This window comes from Schistocerca gregaria, chromosome 8 (genome assembly GCF_023897955.1).
Source record: "Schistocerca gregaria isolate iqSchGreg1 chromosome 8, iqSchGreg1.2, whole genome shotgun sequence".
In the NCBI taxonomy this organism is placed as follows: domain Eukaryota; kingdom Metazoa; phylum Arthropoda; class Insecta; order Orthoptera; family Acrididae; genus Schistocerca; species Schistocerca gregaria.
The window spans coordinates 493,043,169-493,061,845 of record NC_064927.1 but is presented as its reverse complement, the minus strand read 5'-3'; the positions used below and the strand labels follow the sequence as shown (position 1 = coordinate 493,061,845).

Here is an 18,677-nt window from a genome sequence, read left to right as displayed (position 1 = left end):
GCTGACACTGACGGCGGCGGTGCACAAATGCTCCGCAGCTAGCGCCATTCGACGGCCAACACCGCGGTTCCTGGTGTGTCTGCTGTGCCGTGCGTGTGATCATTGCTTGTACGGCCCTCTCGCAGTGTCCGGAGCAAGTATGGTAGGTCTGACACACCGGTGTCAATGTGTTCTTTTTTCCATTTCCAGGAGTGTATTTATGTGCATTGACGAATTAAGTCATCCAACTTGGCTGACATAATCTGCCTCTCTGAAAATCATATGACCACTGGTACAGATGTGTTAAGTGCGGCAGGATTTAAGTTAACTTCTCACTTTTGTAGGACAGAAATGGAGAATGGAGGAGTTGCCTCATTTATCAGGCATTTCCATAAATTTAATAACGTAGAAATTCATAAATATTATCTAGAGCAGCATATGGAAGCATGTGCGGCAGAAGTAGAATTTCATAGTAAATCATTCATAATAGTAGTATATACTCAGTACCAGCAAATACTTTCAATCTGTTCGTAAATCACTTTCAAGCCCTACTGTCCTATTTAACAACAGAAAATAAAGAATTAGTGGTTGGTGATGATTTTAATGTAGATTTTCTTGAAAACTCTTCTACTAAAAACTTATTGCAGTCAGCAGCGTTGTCTTTCAAATTCATTCAGTAATTTTCCAGCAAGAACAGCTAAGGGGTCAAAGATGGCCATTGATAATACCTTTATAGAAATGCCTAATGAACAAAATTATATTATAAAAACCAATAATAAGTAGCCTCTCTGACCGTGATATGCAGTTCCTTTCGCTAAATGTTAATACTGGTACAAACTAGATGCAAGACCTGTCTCATACGTTCTCCCATCACCACCTACTCCAGTCCGGCATAAGCATCACGTATCATATCAAATGCAGGGCTAACTGTGTAACCAGTCATGTGATCTACAAGCTAAGCTAAAACCACTGCGCTGCATTCTCTGTTCCCGTTCCAGCACTACACATCCCTCAGTCCACCATCGCACCCTGTCTTCTAACTTCTCTCCATTTCTGCTACCCCGCCCCCCACCCACCTATCACCTGCCCTCTATCCTCCATCTAACCTCCTGATTGCACGTAGCTGTCACACCCTCTCCCCACCAGCACTTCACTGTCCGCCACCTCTACCGTACTATCCCTACCCTTCCCCACGCACCCCTGCCTCCTCCTTACCCCCCCCCCCCCCCCTCCCCACCCAGTTACCACCTCCTGACTGCACTGGTGCTGCTGCTTGCAGTGTGGCTTCAGTTGCTTGAGACTGCAGCCATGTGTGAGGGAGTTGCATTTCCGTGTGTGTGTGTGTGTGTGTGTGTGTGTGTGTGTGTGTGTGTCGTCTATTTTTGACGCAGGCCTTATTGGCTGAAAGCTTTATTTGTGACAGTCTCTTTTGTTGTGTCTATCTGCGACTCAGCATCTCTGCTATATGGTGAGTAGCAACTTTCCTTTTCATAATATTGTTGCATTCTATACTGGATTTTTCATTGTGTGATCTAAATACTATAGATCAATACAAAACGTATGGGGAAACATTGAAGATAGTAATAGAGACATCATGCATTATCAGAAAAAGATAAAAAAATAAAGATAATATGGAATATAATGAAGGAAGAGACTGATAGAACTAGAGATGAAGAGGAGCACATAGCATTAAGAATAAATGATACATGGATAACAGATGTGTGCAGTGTTCATGACTTTTCAATAAGCACTTCATCACTGCTACTGAAAAGAGGGAGTGTCATGTTCAGTAGATGCTGCCACGGAACATCTTAGACCAGTCACTACAAATAACTACAATAATACGAGTACGACCCTCACAGCAACAGCAGAAGAAATGCCTATCATAATCCTTAGAATAAAAATAATCTTGCGGCTATGATAATATGTAAACAAAGTTGATTAAGCAGTGTGGCTCTAAGTTTTGTGACATTTTAAGTTACTTGTGTAACCAGTCTTTTATCAGTGGAACATTTCTTGAATGGTTGCAATATGCTGTAGTTAAGCCTTTGTGTAAGAAAGGAGATACAGAAATACCATCAAACTTCCATCCAATATAACTTTTGCCCTGATTCTCAAAAATTTTAGAAAAGATAATAAACAGTTGTCTTCTTAACCAAAAGACCACAGATAAAATATTATCCAAGTCACAATTTGGATCTCTAAAGTATTCTGATATTGAGAAGGCTGTATTACATGCACAGTGAGAATGTACTTAATTCAGTAGACAATAAATTACTGGCTACTGGTATGTTTTGTGATCTGTCAAAAGCATTTGACTGTGTAAATGACAGTATGCTTTTAAGTAAATTATAATATTACAGTGTATCAGGAAATGCTGCAAAAAATGGTTCAAATCTTATATCTCTGACAGAAAACAAAGGGCACCAATAGGAAAGAGATGTGTACCAAGCTGTCAGCCATCATCCAACTGGGAACCAATAACATGGGGTGTCACCCCAAGTTCCATCTCAGGGACCTTAGTTTTCCTTGTGTATACCAATGACCTTTCATCAGTAACATTACCAGATGCCAAGTTTGTTTTGTTAGCAGATGATACAAAAACTGCAATAAATAACAAATCAAGTTAGTCTTACAAAGGTCGGCTTCTGAAATTTTCATAACATTAATCTACATCTACATGGTTACTCTGCAATTCACACTTAAGTGCCTGGCAGAGGGTTCATGGAACCATTCTCGTACTTCTTCTCTGCCATTCCAGTCTCGAATGGCACATGGGAAAAAGGAACATCTAAATCTTTCCATTTGAGCTATGATTTCTCTTATTTTATTATGATGATCATTTCTCCCTACGTAGGCGGGTGTCAACAAAATATTTGCGCATTCAGAAGAGAAAGTTGGTGATTGAGATTTCGTAATAGATCTCGCTGCAAAGAAAACCGCCTTTGTTTCAGTGACTGCAACCCCAACTCGCGTATCATGTCAGTGACACTCTCACCCCTATAATGTGATAACATGAAACGAGCTGTCCCTATTTCCACTTTTTTGATGTCCTCCATCAATCCTACCTGGTAAGGATCCCATACTGTGCAGCAATGTTCCAGCTGAGGACGGATAAGTGTAATGTAGGCTGTCTCTTTAGTGGGTTTGTCGCATCTTCTAAGTGTTCTGCCAAGAAAGCGCAGTCTTTGTTTCAACTTCCCCACAATATTATCTATGTGGTCTTTCCAGTTTAAGTTGTTCATAATTGTAATTCCTAGGTACTTAGTTGAATTGACAGCCCTTAGATTTGTGTGATTTATCGTACACCCAAAATTTATTGGATTTCTTTTAGTACCCATATGGATGACCTTGCACTTTTCTTTGTTTAGTGCTAATTGCCACTTTTTGCACCAAACAGAAATTCTCTCTAGTTCGTTTTGTAATTGGGATTGATCGTCTGATGATTTTACTAGACAGTAAATTACAGCGTCATCTGCAAACAACCTAAGGGAGCTGCAGCAGTAAATGATTCCTAACCAATTCTTGGTCACTAAACATTGAAAAAACATGCTATATGCAGTTCATAACTTGCAAAAGAATTCCTACTATTACATACCTAAAATATGATGACAGACAAATAGGTGATGTTGACAGTGTTGTATTCTTGGCATTGCAGGTTGATAAAAAGTGTAGCTCTGGAGAGCATATGCTCAGATCTGCTGAAGTGCCATTTGCTATGCAAATGTTGTCAGACATAGACGATAAAAAAATCAAAAAGCTAGTGTACTATGCCTACTTTCAGTCCATAATGTCATACAGGAATATTTTCTGGGGAACTTATCAAACAAAACTAAAGCTTTCCGAGCCCAAGAATGCGCAGTAGGAATTATTTGCGGTGTGAGCTCAAGAATGTACTGCAGAGGGCTGTTTAATGAAAAAGTTTAACTAGTAATAACAACATTATGAAAAGGATAGTTGCTACTCACCATATAGTGGTGATACTGAGTTGCTGATAGGCACAACAGAAAGACTGTCATAAAATGAGCTTTCTGCCAATCAGGTCTTCCTTGAAAATAGCGCCCCCCCACACACACACACACACACGACGTCAATAGCAGAAGCCAGACTGCGAGCAGCAGCAGATGATGGCAGAGGCAACTGTGTGGTAAGAAGGAAAAGTTCAGTTTGAGAAGAGTCTAAAGGATTTATTAGTGGTTTGCTCCTTCTACTCTTTTGATGAATTTCTTAGCAGAAGCGATTGATGTGTTTATGTTGTTATTGTGTACTTCTGTATTAAATCTGTGTAGTAATGCAGTCATTGTAAATAAGTGCTGTAAAATGTATTTTATTTTTATTTTTTGCATTTGTTGATGCCTGGCTCAAAAGCCTAAGAATTATCGTACATACTTAAGTGTATTGAACATTTAATATTTGGTGACAAGCTTTATATCCTTTCAAATATGTTTAAAGAGTGTGGTTTTCTTTTCCTGATTCCACATCTACAAGGGCAATTTCATTTGGGATCTGTGAGGGATATATTAGCACATCTGTTCTTGTTTTGTAAATGTTTGTTTTCTGTCATGTTCCACATCCCAGAGAATATCCTCACTATGGATCAGTTGGAATGTGAAGCACATCTAATCTTGTAGATACATAACATGACACTGCCCTAGCTTTTATAACTAATAGTTCCTTCCTCAGGAAGGAGAGAGGAATAGATTGGAAAGGGTTATAAGGGAAGTGCAGGTCACTCAGACTACAAGATGAGAGGAAGCCCCCTTGTTGTGAGTACATTTTAAGTCAGCACTTTTGTTACTTGAAAATATGTGGATGGTGTCAACTGTGATCTGTAGCTGGATTTGTCACTGTTGAGTTCTGAAAAATCATGCTTTGCACACTAGCTGTAATACCACTTTATTAAAAAACTAATGGTGTTGGATAAACAACAGACCATTCTCAGGAATATGTAAAGAAAAGGACTTGCATCAAATCGTGTCCTGTAATTGATGTCATTTTTTATACCTGAGGGTGGTCTGTTATATGATAAAAAATGGTAGCTTTTAGTAAAATGACATTATAGCTATTGTGCGAGTCATTATGTATCAAAACTGATATCACCTAAATGTGAGTGTGCCTTTTTGCACAGAAGCCTATTGGCACTGTCACTTATGTGGTAACAAAGCCCTGTCTTGCTTTGTTGGTATTAGTGGTTGTTAACTCACTACTTAATATTTGTCTCCTTTTGAGTACAGACAGATTGTTCTGTGGTCATGGCAGTCTTGGCATCACTCGCATGCCAACAGTCGCACAACTTCCAAATCTGACAGTTCGTAAGTGTGCTCTGTGTTTGTAGTCGAGCTTAATCTGAATTGAGAAACGTTGTCTGAAAATTCCTCCTGCTGCTTACAGACTCCCCACTGACATGCCATACACACCCATTTGTCAATTCTTGAAAGATGCACCAGTAAATACAGCATCTGAGGATAGGAATGACACGTTATCTGTTCTGCAAACTTCGTGCATGAATTGTAGTTCCTTTTAAGCATTGTTGCTGCGCATGCAAAATGTGATGTATTACTTATGAGTGTGGTACCATAGCAAACTGGCTCGTAGGAGGTATAATTTTTGGTGTCCAACCGTGTTTACTGATCCATTTTATGTGCCGTATTTAAACAACTGATGTCATCTTTGTGCTCGTGGTCTGGATCCAGGATCACATAACTCCAGCCAGCGAGCACATCTACCCCCTCTCTCCACCCTCTCTCCCCCCTCTCTCCACCCTCTCTCTCCCCTCTCTCCCCCCTCTCTCCCCCCTCTCTCCCCCCTCTCTCCCCCCTCTCTCCCCCCTCTCTCCCCCCTCTCTCCCCCCTCTCTCCCCCCTCTCTCCCACCATCTTCCCCCCTCTCCCCCTCTCCCCCCACTCTCCGTCCTCTCCACACCCTCTCTCCCCCCTCTCACCCTCACTACCCCCTCTCCCCCTCTCACACACCTCTCCCCCTCTCCCCCTCCCCCCTCCTCCCCCTCTCCCCCTCTCCCCCGCACTGTCTGCCCCCTCTCCCCCTACCCCTCTCCCCCTCTCCCCCTCCCCCCTCCCCCTCTCCTCCTCTGCCCCCTCTGCCCCCCTCTGCCCCCTCTCACCCCTCTCCCCCTCTTCCCCGTCTCCCCCCTCCCCACTCTCTCCCCCCACTCTCCGTCCTCTCCACGCCCTCTCTCCCCCCTCTCACCCTCACTACCCCCCTCTCCCCCTCTCACACCCCTCTCCCCCTCTCCCCCCTCTCCCCCTCTCACACCCCTCTCCCCCTCTCCCCCCTCTCCCCCCGCACTGTCTGCCCCCTCTCTCCCCTCTCTCCCCCGCACTCTCTGCCCCCTCTCTCCCCCCTCTCTCCCCCCGCACTCTCTGCCCCCTCTCTCCCCTCTCTCCCCTCTCTCCCCCCGCACTCTCTGCCCTCTCTCTCCCCTCTCTCCCCCCGCACTCTCTGCCCCCTCTCTCCCCCCGCACTCTCTGCCCCCTCTCTCCCCCCGCACTCTCTGCCCCCTCTCTCCCCCCGCACTCTCTGCCCCCTCTCTCCCCCCGCACTCTCTGCCCCCTCTCTCCCCCCGCACTCTCTGCCCCCTCTCTCCCCCCGCACTCTCTGCCCCCTCTCTCCCCCCGCACTCTCTGCCCCCTCTCTCCCCCCGCACTCTCTGCCCCCTCTCTCCCCCCGCACTCTCTGCCCCCTCTCTCCCCCCGCACTCTCTGCCCCCTCTCCCGTCTCTCCCCCCGCACTCTTTGCCCTCTCTCCCCCCTCCCCCATCTCCTCTCTCCCCCTCCCTCTCTTCCCACTGTGTGTGTGTGTGTGTGTGTGTGTGTGTGTGTGTGTGTGTGTGTGTGTGTGTGTAAAAGATAGAGCTTAACCATTCGTTTGTCTTTTCTAACAAATGGTTGCGGCAATAATTATTGTTTGATTTAGGTCCACCGGCGAAGCAGTGTTGCTTTTGCTGGAAATAAGGGATACATGACACTTCGAGACTTGTTTCGCTGGGGAGAGAGGTACCGACGTGCTCCTCACAGCAGTGGTTTCCAGGACTGGAAAGAATACATGGCTGAAGAAGGATTTCTCGTACTGGCCTGTCGAGTTCGCTGTAAGGAGGAGGAGGAAGTGATCTGGAATGTAATCACGAAACATTTTGGCAGCTCCTCCAACCGACAAAATCTGTTTTCGTGTAAGTCTTCAGCTGTTGTACATGTGATGTGGCATGCTATTAGATGAGTACAAATAAGCACAATCTGAAAGCATTTGCTTTTCCCATAGTTAACACATTTCTTCTGCAAATTTGTACTTCTCATGTAGGCTCTTTTGAAGTTTTAGTTGTGTTCTTCCATTGTTATCTATGCATGTAGGGCTTTGACAGTGATACTTCTATCATACTAAAGTTATAATTCTCTACATTTCGAATTATTCTCACATTACATATGTTCATTTAATTGTTTTTAGTCACAGACAACACATCCTTGGTTACGTCACCAATTCTGCAGAAAATTAAAGCTCTTAGCAGTAAAAATCCAGACAGTGGTATTGTGTGGACACATGCTATGCGGAGAATGGCAGTACTTGTATGTAAGTATTTTTACAATAATGTTTTTTTCTCCTTTAACCAAGATTCGGATTTAATTATGTGCTTTAACCATCAGCTAATAAACAGTGTTGTCCTGTTAGTTGGGGACACTATCATGTTATGTAATCAACTGCGGATCCCCCCCCCCCCCCCCCCCCAAAAGTCAGAAGTTTGAGTCCTCCCTTGGGCATGTGTGTGTTGTCCTTAGTGTAAGTTAGTTTAAGTTGGATATAAGTAGTGTGTAAGCCTAGGGACCAATGACCTCAGCAGTTTGGTCCCATAGGAACTTACCATCACGATGTTATATAATCAATCTCAGAGGGAAAATGAAATTCAAGTTACTTTCTCAGAAAAAAAATAAATTTTAACTCAAATATCATTGCATTTCTGCTAAACTTGACCTTGATCATGGGGCAATTATTAAGATAGTCTTATTAAAATTACTTGATAATTCACACTTCACGTATTGGAGCTTGTTTCCTCCAATCAGAACGCTAAACATCACGTGCAAACCATCCGCTGTTGCCAAAGTGGCACAACAGCTGGTCAGTTCACTTCCAGTTCCGTTTCTGGCATTCATTCGCAATGTTTGTCTTTCGTGAATCATGGGCATGGTACTTTTATTTAATCTTTCGTTGCAAATATAACTTCTAATGAAATACAGTTTTCATTCACAGCAGTAACTGAATACTACTGGGTACTTCTGCACAAGACGTGATTCGTCATCACATATATATTTACCATAATGAAAGATATCTGCGTACAGTATCTATTTGCTCTTATTTTTGTTCCATGTTATTCTTGGATTTGGAAGCTGCTTATGTTACCTATAATCTGTAACCAAGTGCCTACCAGGGGTGCTCATTGGTTGGTAATGCAGCAGCTCATGTAGCCAGAGTAAGGATATATTCAGACAACTGATTATAGCAGGACATTCCTGTTTGATTCTAGCTCTGAAATGGAATTTTTTTCTGTGTTGTTTGCTTGTAGAGATTACCTTTAATCTCTATAAACAAAGCGATTGTGATTTTTGTTCTGCCGTGGATTACTTTTCTCAAATACACTGCACATCATGAGGTTGTGGTTAGCTTAAGACACAAGTTTAAATTCAGGCCAACAAAATGCATTTTCCAACGCAGTTCAGTCATCGCTCACTTAAAATCAGCTGTCAGCACAGCATCTTGCATTTCTGACATACTTAACAGCAGCCACTTTTCAACATCGCTTTGTGTTACACATTAACAGCATACTCACATAGTAACCAGCACCAGATCAGTTATCAACTGTACATACATACAAAAACACGATACATAGAGTTGATCTACACACTGATACATTTTGTTGTTAGGACACTACAAAATGTTATTTACCATTTAATTTACAACACAACATTATATTTACAAATTGCAAGTAAGATGTATGACACAAAACATTTATGGCCCCGGTCTCTTTCCAAACATGACAACATCAGAAGTTTTGTTCTATCTAGGAACATAAGGAAACACAGGGATGTAAAAGAGAGAGAATATTTTTGGATCACTGAACATCATCAACTAGAATACAACACATCTCGACACTGTTAACAACTTAGGGCGCGCAGGCATTATGAAGGTCCTGTCCATGTCACGTGTTGCTGGTGTAGTGCTGTGTGTGCACAGCAGACCTGGAGATGGTGCTTGGTGACCGGGCTGTCCCTGGCGGCCGCCACGGTTAATTGCGTGTGCACTGCTGGAATGTTGGCGCACACTGAGCTTGCTGCAGTGGTTTGACTTAGTCCGCTGGTGCGGTAGGTGCAGGAAATGGTGTGTTATTACATTCCTCTTTCCTTGCGAGAGGAAAGACGGGCATTGCTGTCCACAATGATGTTACTGAAGAGATGTCCAGGGCAGTGCTGAGGGTGGCAGCCGAAGGTATGAGAAGTTCCCGATTTGTCCGGTTGGGTGAAGTGAGTGGGACGAGGGCAAGCCTGCTGCCCGCAGGCCGCAGGGGGACTGGTGGACCAGAGCAGCAATAGGGGGCAGCAGCTGTCTGGATGTCGGAGTCCACAATGAGGGGGGGGGGGGGGGGCATGGCCTGCAGTGGATAGGAGAGGCTCTCCATTCCCACTGACGGCAGCACCTACTCAGCATAGTGGGAGATGTCAGCACTGGCTGCACGAAGCAAACCGGTTTACCGTGCTCATAAAGCCCCGACCATCGGGGTTGGCAGGCATGACACGGCCCGGTCGACACCTGGAGTAGTCGAGGCTGACAGAGATTGAGGCGTTGTGCTGACAGTCCGAGGAGCAGCCTCTACCCCCATCGTGGGATGCAGCTGATTCTGGTGGCGTGCCCCGGGTCTATTTTCAGTGCGAACTGTGAAGACCGGGTGACCACACTAGCTGTGGATGAAGGCCAGAATTCAGGGACGGTTCCATCCAGTCATCATGGCTCGTGCTGGTGTGCTGACCGGGAAAGTTGACAAAACTGGCACTGCTGGGAGGACGTACCCAACGGCAAAAGGTCGAGAAGTACAGACGACTGACGAATGTGCAGGAGCTCAGTGGGGCTCTTGGATCCATTGGTGTCATTCTGTAAGAGATTGAAAAAAATGTGAGAACTTCCTCATCCGGGAAATCGTCTATGTACCTGCGCAACTCTGGATTGAAGGAAGTTGCTGTGCTCTAGCAAATGCCATTGTGTGCACAAAGGTCTTGAAAGTTTGTGCCGTGGACTGGGGACCTTTCTCCAAAGCTGGGGTGCAAGGCAAGCCTTAAATGGATAATATCGTCAACAGGGCCCTGAAGTCACATCTGCTATCTCAGAGCGACCATGAAAGGCACAAGGAAAATGAAAAAGAGCATCAGGTGCCAATAACCAGAAAGTGACCAAAAAGAATCGGTGAACTCAATGCGAACTCTTTCCCGAGACTGTGTAGGGACTGACCGTTGGGAAGGAACTTTGTGGCACCACCTGTGGGGGAAATACCCGGTAACTCAGCCTGGCTCAATGTAGCCGATAACTGTTCGAGCATGGCTGACTTTGGCACAGAAAGGGGTAAATTATGCTGCCACAAAAGTCTTTGGGCACCTACCAAACAGCATCAAAAGCCTGACAGATAGCCAACTAACATTTAAAAATAAATTAATAGAATTTCTAGATGACAACTCCTTCTACTCATTGGCTGAATTTTTAGATATAAACTAAGTAAAAAAAATATAAATAAATAAATAATAATCATTAGTGTCATGCAATATTTTGTGTAATGTAATTTCTTGTACAGACATCTTTTATTAACCTGACACGTTCCACATCATTACGAAGTGTCGTATTCATGATCTATGGAACAAGTATTAATCTAATCTAATCTAATCTGGCTGTATGTGCCTGCTGCTGTTGCAGAAGTAGCTGCAGTAAATCTTGCATGGGTGAGACAAACGGCAGGAAAACCACAAAACCTGAGTTGTATGAAAATTCGATCCTCACTCATCACCACTTCTCGTCATACAAGGAACGTGACAAAAGATACGACTGTGAAAGAGATACAAATTTATTAAATCACAGAGTGATATCAACTAGAATATATGAAAACACATTACACATCTCGACACTACTGACAACTGAAGGCCCAGAGGCCCATGCACCTCCTTATAAAGATGCTATCCACACTAGGTGTCGTCGGTGTAATGTTGTGGTGCACTCGGAAACAAAGGTCAGTGACCAGGCTCCCCTGGCGACTGCTTCGAGTAGTTGCGGGTGTGCCATTTGAATGTCACTGCACACTACGCTTGCTGTAGTGCTGTGACTTAGGTCAGCTGTGGGCTGTAGGTGCAGTATCCAGTTCAGTAATCTGTGCAGCTCTCTCTGTCTTTTTTAATGTTTTATGTTGTGTGTGTTTGAAAACTGTTCTACATGAAACTTGTACCACTTTGTTGCAGATAAAGCATTTGAGTTTGATGAACCAGTGCTTCTGGTGGGTGAAACTGGTTGTGGAAAGACAACTGTAGTCCAGTACCTTGCAGCTCTACAGGGTCACACTCTCTACACACTGAACTGTCACATGCACACAGAGGGCTCTGATTTCCTGGGAGGTCTACGTCCTGTTAGGCATCGTAGCCAAGATGATGTAAGTTGCCTCCATGTAATTGAAAAATACTGTCTCTATACAAACGTTATCAAAAATCCAGTTCGATTAAGGCATGTCATAACATTTATCAATTTGAATATTTAGTTTATTAAAAACAAAGATTCCAACACTTACCAGTTTCCTCCTCGTAACATCTTCTGAGCAATTATTATTTTGCACGAAGTATTAAATTATATTATTTTGAAGCAGTTATTTTTACTTCAACAGTGGATGTGTATGCTTTGTTGTCTAGTTTTAACGTCTGTGGTATGTACTTCTGAAATGTTAAAGGAAGCCATTTTGATCCGGGCATGAAATTTATACCGAAATGACATTTTCATCATATTAGAAAATAACATAATTTTTGAATTTTGTAAGTTCTGTTTAGAAAACAACTACTTTTGACCTGTAATAACGGTTCAGCATGCATCCCCGTATAATTTTACCATTACTGTAATAAATTAGCAGTGAAACCATCTTGACCACCTTGTTTTTTTGACATCCTATGTTGGGCTGCCATTTATATCTCACAAGTTTGTTTTATTTTCAGAGTAAAATCTGGGTATGGCCTCTTCTTCATGATGGATACAATGTTTAAATATGAAAACTCTAAAAAGCTTTGTAATGTTAAAAATATGTTGTGATTTAACATGCTTTATCAAAGGAGATATTTTGCCTTTCCTAAATTTCATTTTTATCTAACAAACCAAGCTTCATAATATCACTTCACTCCACTTGTGCAGAATTCTGTAATAAACTTTACCCACTGCATCCAATAGGCTGATTCCTATGTAGCTACTGTAGTTCTTTTGTATCACTTTTTAAAATTGTATGTGAGTATCATGCTTTTAGAACTGCGCTGCTTTTCCAGTATATGTTGACGAAATGCAAAATTCTTAACATTCTGAACTAAATCTCCTTGTATAACTATTCAATTATATCACCACCACCTCAGTATTTTCATATGAAAAGAAGAACGGAAAGAGTTGAATGGAGTCATATGTCTTTACACAAAAGTAATGCCTCCTCTAAATCACACATCATACTAAACTAAGTTTTCAGAAATTCATATTCATCTCAAATTTGGCAATTGTAGAATGGAAGGGCCTTCAGTGTTAATTTTTATAGAATTATATTCTTCAATTGCTGCTTCATTCATTCACTCATTTGTGGGATTCCATAGCTCCTATCACGAACCCTCAGGGATGTAGAAGTCATTGATAAATACATTGGCAGAAAATTAGCTGTCATAAACTTCATTCTGTAGACTAGAGGTTTTTAGATAATCTATAAAAGGCTAAAAAAAATTAGCAAAAAACTGAAAATTTGGAAATCAAATCATCTGATGCGAATTACTTATTTTTTACAAGACTTCACTGATGATTATCAGTAAACAATAATAATATGTGTGCCATCACAATGAAGGGCTATTTATTTCCTCATTAAACTCGGTTTTTTGAGCCTTCTTTTTAGATTTTGCATTAGTATGGTGAATGTAAATGCTTTTGCATTGATAATCATTGGCATGTTTTATCTCTTCATGTCCCCTGTAAAATCTTTGGGAAGAATGGCTGATGGCTCACTGCAGAATATTGGAGTAGTATACATATTTACTGAACTAGCCAGTGCACAGAGGGGCAGCTGATGCCACTTGTAGCTGTTGGGATTGGTGTTCAGCATTGTAGGGAAGGAATGCTTTGATGGTTGGAAGGTTACATGAATAAACGGAGCAGAGAAACTGGAATTGCCGTTTTTAAAGTAAGATGAGAACTTCGTGCCTGAATAACTGTTTGTTTTTATTTTTCTGACTTTTTGTGGTTTTTAGCTGCATACTTATGAAGTGTTAATACAGGCGTCCAGATGATGGGAGCTGGACCCCCATCATCTGCAAGTTAAATGAAATTGTTGCGAATGTCTCAGGAAAAATGTAAGGAATAATCAAAAAGTTTCCATTTGTGGCTGTTGCTGCAATGTGGTGTGACTCTGTTGTGATATATAGGCAAGGGCTTAGTGTGGAACTTGTGTCTTTCCAACATGTGTGTGGTAAATGCAAAAATGTGAACTGTGGTGACATTACCTTCAAATGCGCCGAACAGTACCAATGTGCTGTTATTCTTTACTTGAATGCCAATGGACAAACTTGTACACATCTGTTGCAGAATGAAGAATGTGTATGGGGCAACATGTATCTCAAAAACCCCAATTTTGGAATGGTGTGCCAAGTTCTGGGTGCCGGCGCTTCATGATATAACAAATACTGTAACACAGAAATTGTGCCAACTCAGGGGAGACACTCGAGCACCTGCCCTATAGTCCTGATCTCTCCTGATGTGATTAGCATGCTTTTGGTTCCTTAAAAATGGTGTTGAAGTGTTGACAGTTTCTGTTGGCTGAGGACGTGCAGCTGTTAGTTATGGACTTCTTCAGGAGCAGAACATGGTGTTTTACCAAACGGGTATCTTCAACTTGGTGCAGCAGTGAGATGATTATGTCAGTGTTCACAGTGATGTTATCTGATTGACATACCAATTCTGAATTGTACGGCCTTCAAACAAAGTTTTTTGATTACCTCTGATAATATTATGATTGCTAAAAGCTGTTCTACATATATCTTCGACTGATATACACTAAATGGAAGTTATTAAGAACTGCAAACAGCCACTTGACAATGTAATATGTTTCTATAAATTCTTGTCCATCTTCAGTCAGAAGGGCTTGGACTGTACTCTCTCTCTCTCTCTCTCTCTCTCTCTCTCTCTCTCTCTCTCTCTATTGCTGCATCATGCATGACATTTAAATTTATTACTTGCTTGCTACTAACTCTGTCCACAACATATTTTGCAGACAGTATCCACATACACTGCTGAAAGTGCTTACACAAATGTGTCATTCTATGACATGTAGTTTGAGATGTGTTATCACAAACACCGAGATGTGTAAAAAAAAAAAAGTTGTATCTTGCATATAGTTTTAATACATTTATTTCTTACTACTAAAGCACCCCTACAGTGGAGTCAATGTAAGGAAATCCCTGACACCTGAATCCTGACAGCACTTTTGACAGCTCTCAGCTGCAAACTACAAATGGCTGCTGGGGAAAACGACAGCCATCTGTAGCTTTATGAAGAGACATTGCCATAGAGACATTTACAAAATCGTTATTAGGTATGTGAAGCAGGTATATCCAGTATACAGAAACTTAAACTATAAACAGAGTTCAGTTTTTGTTTTAAGTTTTAATAGAAAACTTGCAAAAGAATACTAGGCATGCCTAGTTGCTCAGCTAGTTTCTAACAAAGTCTCTACCGTGGTGGTACACTGTAACTTGACTGTGTGTAGGAAAGGGGGATATGCATCTCTTACAATGAGCCACATAGCTCCCAGAGAAGATCCAGCAAAATCACTCTAGAGACATTTCCACAGGTGTGCGAGCTTTAGCCACGACAAAATACTTTGGGTAGCTGCTGTTTGAGGCATTCTATATGCTAGGTGATTCTGTACAACATGTAGAACGTATTTGTTAATTTTTGACAAGTAAACATTCCTCCTAGCAAAATTTTTCATCCTTGTAATTTCCCATTGTCGTTAGCATAGTAAATTAAAAATACAGTGTCACAAGCAAGATAGAATAAAAATCCTGGATACTTCATTTTCAAATTTCGAGAAAAACATGCCTTTGAAACCTTGGAATTTATCTTGCTTTGCAGCATGTGGCAAAGGAGGAGATGTTCTTCTGTTAATAGCATGGTTGGCACCCTTGTTGCACGTACTACATTGTTGTGCTTAGAATGAAATCTGCTCTGTAGCTGTTTCTTTGTTCTGGGTGTGATGGTGAATTCCTTCAAGGCTTGGACAGTGCAATGTTTACAGGCGCAGAATGTGATTAGTCAGGGCAGAATAGGTGTGGACACCTTCAGGGAGCATCCAGGTAGAAAATTAAGTTTTTCATAGACGATTGCTTGTAAAGGTTACAGTTGCATGCAACCTGCGTGTTTTGCAAGGCCACCTGTCAACATCGGCTGGCCCAAGAGGCAATTGCCTTAGAAATGTAAGTTTACCATTTAGGACCTGGATCCAAAAAGGAGTCAGCAAGGTGAAATATGCCCTAGTTACCTGGCCTCATGTGAGAGAGAACTTGCAGCTGGGTGAACACTTTTTCAACAGGGCCCAGCAGTCAACACACGATTTCTCCCCCACATCGTGTTGGCTACACAATTTGAGTACACTGGGAGCAGATTTGTTCGCTTTAGTGCAGGCGAATGAACAACCTCTGGTGAGCTGACAATGTTATTTCGCACATAGGCCACAGTGAATTATAATTGAACTTTAGATGATAATTGACTGGCTGGACCTTCTGCACAGGTTGTCCATTTGGAAGTGTATAGTTTCTAGCTGTTGATCTCTCGATCAGGAATCGTAGGCAATGTAGATAATGCATCTGCATTTGAATGTATTTATAATGGGTATTAATAAAGGGAATAATGAAAATTTGGCAAGTATAAGACCCAGTTCTAAAGCGGTAGTGCCGTACAGTCGGGCACTTTGGTTATGGCCCTAATTGGGAAAGAAAATACTTGTGAGTAGTAGTAAGCTGAATGATGTTGCTGTATACAATGATTTTAGATTTATGTACATCAAAAATAATGGTCAGAGTTTCCTTTAAATTTGAGAATATTGCTCTTATATTGGTGACATTGTTTTAATGAAAAAACCAAAAACCTCTCGGACCCAGTTGCTAGGACCAGGACACAACTAGTCTCTGTTGGTTTTGAGTCTTTGAAACAAATTTTGTCAAGCCTGAAACCACTCAAATTTTGTGCCTTTTTGAGTTGAGGTCATCATAGAGTGAGAGATATTGGCCGCTCAAGGTACAAATCACATGTTATTTAGGCATGGACTTGCAAATGTTTCAAGGTTGTTGGGAGCAGGCAGTTTCTCAGTTTCAGAATGAGTTTTCACTCTGCAGCAGATTGTGCCCTAATTTGAAACTTCTGGTAAATTAAAACTGTGTGACAGACTGGGACTCTGACCTGAAACATTTTGTGGGCAAGAGTTCTGTTGACTGAACTATTTAAGCAGTACTCACAATCTACCTTCACGGCTTCACTTCCCTGCAAAAGACAAAGGCCTCAGGTTTGAGTCTTGATCTAACACACAGTTTTAATCTACCAGAAAGTTTCAAATTTGCACACATTCTGTTCCACAGTGAAAATTCATTTTGGAAGCAATCCAGCAGGGAGTGGCAATCCATGTCTCCTAAATATCATTTCTTCCAGGAGGGCAAGTCATGCAAAGTACATAGGAGAACTTCTGCGAAATTGGGAAGGTAGAAGAAGAGGTACGGGTGGTAGTAAAGCTGTGGGGGCGGATAGCTCAGTAGAGCACTTGCTCCACAAAAGGCAGAGATCCCAGGTTTGAGTTTGTCCATCAGAAAATTTTGTTTGCTGGGAAATTCCAGTTTTTCAAGTGCTCTGAGATTCTCTTAATTTGGTTTGAGACCTTCCTTGCTTTTGATGTGCCTTACACATCTCGCAATGGGTTGGAAGGGGTGAGGGAGGACATTTGGAATTGCTACATTTAAGTCCTTGCTGTGAAAACTGCTCAAACAATAGTTATATGCTATGCAGATGTTCAACATTTGTTTTATCTGTGATGATATTGTTATCGAGGTAATTAACATATTGTGGAATAGGTTTCATAAATTGTTCCAGACATCTTTGGACTGTTGCTGGGGCACCTGAATTGTAACCTGTTGTATTGATGCACCCTGAAAGGAGTGTTCATGACAGTGAGTAATTTTTTGGGGCTCTTGGTCTGAAGGGGGAGGGCAAAAATAAGCATTGGACAAATCTTTCATGGAAAAGCATCGCTGAATTCAAAGCTGCACAAGCAATTCATCAGTTCTTGGTGTAGGATATGGGTCTACTACTCATGCATTCACTGTTCCTTTAATATTGTCACCCAGTCACTTTGCTTACAGTTTGAAGATGACTGCCAGATAATATAATATAGATTCTATTCAGTGAGAATGTTAACAGATTTAATAATGGGTATAGTTTCTGCACAAAATGGTACAAATACAGATTTGTTGTCAGCAAAATTGTACAGCGCTACTGTGAGTCTGCGGCTTGACTTGGCAGGAAATGAGGCATCTGTTGTCTTTAGTAGATGTCCCATTCCTCTGTGGCCTCATCAGACAATGGAATGCCAGGATGGCTGTAGTTGATGCCCCTGCTGAGCTTCCTGCAGTAGATTTTAGGAAGTGCAGTACTAATGTTATCCTCTGCTGTTGTTCCAGTAACTGTCGAATAACTGAACAGAAGGTCACTTGGTGAGGTTAGAACTGTACAGTGTGACACCACCCTACACACCACTGCTGCATTGCTTGAAATACATGAGTGGTCATCTAATCTTACAAGCCAGTTTTCATCATTTATGTTGGTAGCACACACTACGCATTTCCTCGTGATGCTCTGTTCAAATAAATGCTGTATCAAAATCTTGTAAATGGATAAGTTTACCATAGGATAAGGCAGGCAAGTTATGAGAAGAAAAAACCTCCATAATCCAGTTCCAAGCGAGATTCCAGTAGCAGCAGACACGGGCGAAGTGTGGAAACAAATCTAGCACGGTCTGAGGAATCACTCATTTCACCTCATAAGACACACAGAGATAGCTGAAGAATGTTGACACAGGTAAACACGAGAGTGGCTTAAGGCAGGCTATTGCCAGCATTTCACGGGCCTGCAAGGTGGCCTCTGATCTCTTGCCAGACAGTTTGCAGCATCTCTGCCAGACAATGTGGAGCATTCCCACCAAACTTTGTAACAGTTATATGAAATGATGATGCATTTTCCATGTCGCATTTGGCGGGGCTATTGAACTCAATTTCTTTCCTGTTGTAGCAGGCAGCTTGTTAAAGATATTTGCACCAGAATACAAAATGTTGAAATTAAAATATAGAGACAAATTATATACTGAAATTTTTGTATAATGTACTGTGTTTGTAAATCAGA

General features: G+C 42.0%; 1 protein-coding gene across 2 annotated transcripts in view; it reads left to right on the top strand.

Moving 5' to 3' along the window:
* LOC126284458 (midasin) overlaps positions 1-18,677 on the top strand; it is a 481,989-nt gene that overhangs the window by 135,559 nt on the left and 327,753 nt on the right. For both annotated transcript variants that reach the window (XM_049983379.1, XM_049983380.1), the window contains 3 exons: positions 6,912-7,164; positions 7,437-7,559; positions 11,474-11,661. In XM_049983379.1, coding sequence (XP_049839336.1) covers positions 6,912-7,164; positions 7,437-7,559; positions 11,474-11,661 — 564 coding nt within the window. The remainder of the gene's footprint in view (positions 1-6,911; positions 7,165-7,436; positions 7,560-11,473; positions 11,662-18,677) is intronic.